The sequence below is a fragment of the Ochotona princeps genome, chromosome 4, assembly GCF_030435755.1.
Source record: "Ochotona princeps isolate mOchPri1 chromosome 4, mOchPri1.hap1, whole genome shotgun sequence".
Classification (NCBI taxonomy): Eukaryota; Metazoa; Chordata; class Mammalia; order Lagomorpha; family Ochotonidae; genus Ochotona; species Ochotona princeps.
Window position 1 is genome coordinate 96,059,378 of NC_080835.1, and position 4,484 is coordinate 96,063,861.

General features: G+C 42.1%; 1 protein-coding gene across 1 annotated transcript; it reads right to left on the reverse strand.

Annotated features, from left to right (window-relative positions):
• Positions 1-1,138: 1,138 nt before the first annotated feature.
• LOC101524672 (olfactory receptor 8B12) lies at positions 1,139-2,089 on the reverse strand. Its single transcript, XM_004597712.4, has one exon. It carries the CDS (start codon positions 2,078-2,080, stop codon positions 1,139-1,141), a length of 942 nt encoding a protein of 313 aa, XP_004597769.1. The 5' UTR covers positions 2,081-2,089.
• Positions 2,090-4,484: the final 2,395 nt, after the last annotated feature.

Below are 4,484 nucleotides of genomic sequence, written 5' to 3' on the forward strand. Positions count from 1 at the left end.
AGGCCGAGTACTCTGAGGTCACCCACCCGCAACTGGAGCTTCCGCAGGGGATGGAAGAAGTCCAAACACTACCGTGCAGAAACCAACATCATCGGAAAGACAACTGGAAGCCCTGAGCGGTCCACAGAAACAGAAGAACAATAAATGTCCTTCGGGACCAGGGAGGAGAGCTTTCTCTGGTCCAAGCCTGTCTCCACCTCTGGATCCCCACCCTCTCTCGCAATGACCATCAGGATCGCTTCAAAAACCCCTCACAGCAAACAAACAATCATACAAACTAAAAAACCTAAAATAAATAGACAAACAACAGAAAGTAGAGCTTGGAATGTGACAGGAAAGAGCTGGCATGGATTGGCTCATGCCTCGCTGGGTGGGACACAAAGATTAGTTACTCCTCACCATGGTGTTGAGGATTTTCCTGCACACCCCCCAAAAAAAATGTTCTGCACCTTAAATGTCGACAAATGTCTTGTTAGAGTTACAAGCCAGTCTAGATTATCCTAAAATCTGCCAAGATCAGCAAAATTATACTTCAACACAACAAATGGCTAAATACTAAAAGGAAATAGACAGCTGAATGGTACCTTATAGCCATTTTAAGGTATATAGCACCCGGTCCTGTATATAAACTAAAATTGAAATGTCAATGAGCTAATCATAGGTTGTGGTTAGGACTTGCTTTTTTTTATTTTTTTTTTTTTAACATACTGGTTACTCAAAACCATGTCAATTCCATAATATGCAAATTGCTGTTGATGTTATATTGGGACTCTTAATTGACTGTGATGATATTCTACCAGCTCTAACTTCGGACCAGAAATGGTCTCCCCAAGAAACTGTTCAACCCATCTGGACAATAAGTAGCTGGACTCTATGCTTGATATATGTTTGCAAGGAAAGAATCTTGATTGAATTTGAACTGTAATCCTGCATCAAGGTGGAGGAATCCACCAGGGGGGAGGGGAGGGGGAGGGGTGGGGGATTCCCAGAGCCTATGAAACTGTCACATAATGCAAAATAATTAATAAAAAAAAAAGAAAAGACTTATTCTAAGTACTGGGGTGAGAAAGACTGGATTTGGTCTCATTCATTGAAAAAAATAAATTAAAAAGCACTCTAATAAATGAAGCTTATACTCTCAAACACTTTCAAGGAAAAATTTTCTATTCAAGGTTTTTGTCAGGGCAATTTTGACATCCCTATTCCTCAAGCTATAGATTAATGGGTTCAACATGGGCACTACTGCAGTATAGAAGACAGAAGACACTTTTCCCTGATCCAAGGGTAAAATTGAAGGTGGTTTAAGGTACATAAAAGCTCCTGATCCAAAAAATAGAGACACCACAATTATGTGGGAACTACAGGTACTGAAGGCTTTGGATCTGCCTTCAGTGGAACTGATGTTCAGAATGTTAGAAAGAATAAACCCATAAGATATAAATATGGTAACAATGGGTATCCCAATGCCAATGGTCACAATAATAAATACCAACAGCAAATTTATATAAGAACTATTGCAAGACAGCTCAAGGAGGGGAATTATGTCACACATGTAATGATTAATGAGGTTGTTGGTACAAAAGTTCATAAACATTAGGTTTCCCATATGGGCCACAGCTCCAAAAACACCCATCCCATACACCCCCAACAGAAGAAGCAAACATACCTGGGGAGACATAATTACTGTGTACAACAATGGCTTACAAATAGCAACATAGCGGTCATATGCCATTGCAGATAGAATATAAGATTCAGAAAAGACAAAGAAGCAGAAGAAAAAAAATTGAGTCATACATCCCCCAAAGGAAATGACATTTTTTTCAGACACAAAACCCATCAGCATTTTAGGGGTGAGAGTAGTGGAGTAACTGAAATCTATGAAGGACAAATTGAAAAGGAAGAAGTACATGGGAATATGCAGGTTAGAGTTCACACTAATCAGCATTATCAAGCCCAGATTCCCCACCACAGTGACAGCATAGAAGCCTAGAAACAGGAAGAAGAGAGGAAGCTGGAGTCCTGGCTGATCCGTTAAGCCTGTAAGGATGAACTCTGTCACCGAGGAGTTCTCTGTAGCCATTCTCCTCAGGGTGAGACTGAAGAGAAAAAACAACAGTCACTGAGAGAAACACAGAGCACCACCCACCACAGAAGGGGAGGGGAAGTGAGGAAAAGAAGAGAAAAGGAACAGTTACCTAGCACCAACTGTGAGAAAGGCATTCGTCTAAGTGCAGTACAGCATTAGGTGTATCCTCTTTCTACTGATGAGGACCTTGTGTCCAAGCAGCTGAGTTGTTGCAGCAGGTGGACTCAGCCAAACCGGCTCCTGTACTTTGAGCTTCTCAACACTCTCCTGCAGGCCCTAGCAGGTAAGGCAGCCACTGGCCCCCTTCAGCTTGTAAACACAGCTCAGTTCTTTGTTGTGTACCACGCATTTCCTTCCTGGAGACGCCAATGGCCTGGAAAAGGGCACCTCATAAGGCAGATCGCTGTGGTCCCGCTCACAGGATCAAAGCCCCTTTTCTGAGGAATGGGAAAACATGACCTCTCGTTGTTGCTTTACCTGAATGCTCCTGTACAGCTCCCACGGATGGAACAGCATCCCTTCCTAATAGTCTGGGAAAAGGAGATTGGAGAGCTTTCTTATAGATGAGAAATCTCAGTGCACCATTTACGGGGGCTCCCAAAAGAGCATCAATCACGTTCCCCAAGGAAGAGGCGTTTACACACATCCTTGAATGTGCTTCATGCAGCTTTTAATGATGTGTTATTTCATGTTTCATCTTTATAAGCATGATTAAGAGCAAAGCCCAGTGGTGGTGGAAAATAATTCTTGCTACCTTGCATTGTGAAATGACTGTGTGTCAAATACTGAATTTTTATTTTTTTTAAAGATTTATTCATTTTATTACAGCCAGATATACACAGAGGAGGAGAGACAGAGAGGATGATTCACTCCCCAAGTGAGCCGCAACGGGCCAATGCGCCCCAATCCGAAGCCGGGAACCAGGAACCTCTTCCAGGTCTCCCACGCGGGTGCAGGGTCCCAATGCATTGGGCCATCCTCGACTGCTTTCCCAAGCCACAAGCAGGGAGCTGGATGGGAAGTGGAGCTGCCGGGACTAGAACCGGCGCCCATATGGGATCCCGGGGCTTTCAAGTCGAGGACTTTTTAGCCGCTAGGCCATGCCACCAGGTCCCAAATACTGAATTTAACCCAGCACTCTCAGATGGACACCGAAGAACCAACAGCAATAGACAAACTGTTCTGCTACATTTATCACTCACAACAACTTCACACATTATGTCCATAAACATTCACTCTAGATATAAGGAGCATATACAGCTAAAATACTCAGAATCTGAAGTCAAACCCTTGTGTGTGCATCTCCAGCACTGAAGGTCTTGTCACTGGCTAGACTACCCCTGTGTAAGTGTAATAATGGAGTGTCTGGGCAATATTTTTACTAAGAAGGTTCTCAGGAGATTCTTGATAGGATAAAAAAAGAAGGAAGAAAAGAAAGAAACAAGCAATCTTAAAAGCCATATCAAATGTCAGACCCAGGAATGATCAAATTAGGAGCCATCAGATTTCAGGAGAAGAGATGCAGTATTTCACTCAATCTAAGAACTGTTAAAGTGACACCAATCCCACCAACATAAGGAAACCTCCATGACTTGCCCCAACTCCCTGCTCATGCAAATTATAAGCAAAATATTTGCCACTTACCGAATTCCAGTTTTTGTCAAACTCTGAGTGCCAACTTGTCAGATAATCAGGAATCCATGTAAGACTTGACCAAGAATGGCATTCCTATGATCAACACCTCTAGAGGACCTTCTGTGTTATGAGGACTATCCTAAATCCAGTTATTTTTCACTAACAAGTAGTAGGTATTCTTGCCCTCATAAATCCTTAGTTGAAGCAAAGAAGACAGAAGAAAACAAAGAGGTAAAATATGGAACATGAAAAGTGCCTCAGTGGCAAGATTAGCAGCAGTTCAGAACAGCTGAACTATCGAAACCACTTGAGCAGTGCCCTCGGAGCATGCCCCACATCAGGGACCTGGGATGGGTGATAGGTTGAATGGGGCTTCTCCCCTTTTTCTTTCCCCTTAGCCCAGATACAGAAAAACATAATTATAATAATAACAGTAATGTGCAAACAAAGGTCTTACCCACTTTCCTGTAGCCCTTGACACTTTGTGCCCTCATCAACTATGTTAAAATTGTCAAAAATCAAATAATTACCAAAAAAAGTGTAAAAAAGAAAAAGTGCTTTGAGAAAAAGGAAAGCAAAGGAGAAGAGCAGAAAAGGAGTGATGTGGATTTTGATTTCAAATAGATTCATCTGACATGTAAACAGTGACTCAGAAGAGCATTGTAAGTGTTGCTGGACAAGATAGGTTACCCTGCTTACTAACACAGCACCTTTCCAAGGTATCCTTTTATTTATGCACTTGAAGAAAATTATGAAACAAGTA

Bases quoted from the DNA above. Each gene is read 5' to 3' on its own strand.
- LOC101524672 (XM_004597712.4), bottom strand. From the start codon at position 2,080: ATGGCTACAGAGAACTCCTCGGTGACAGAGTTCATCCTTACAGGCTTA.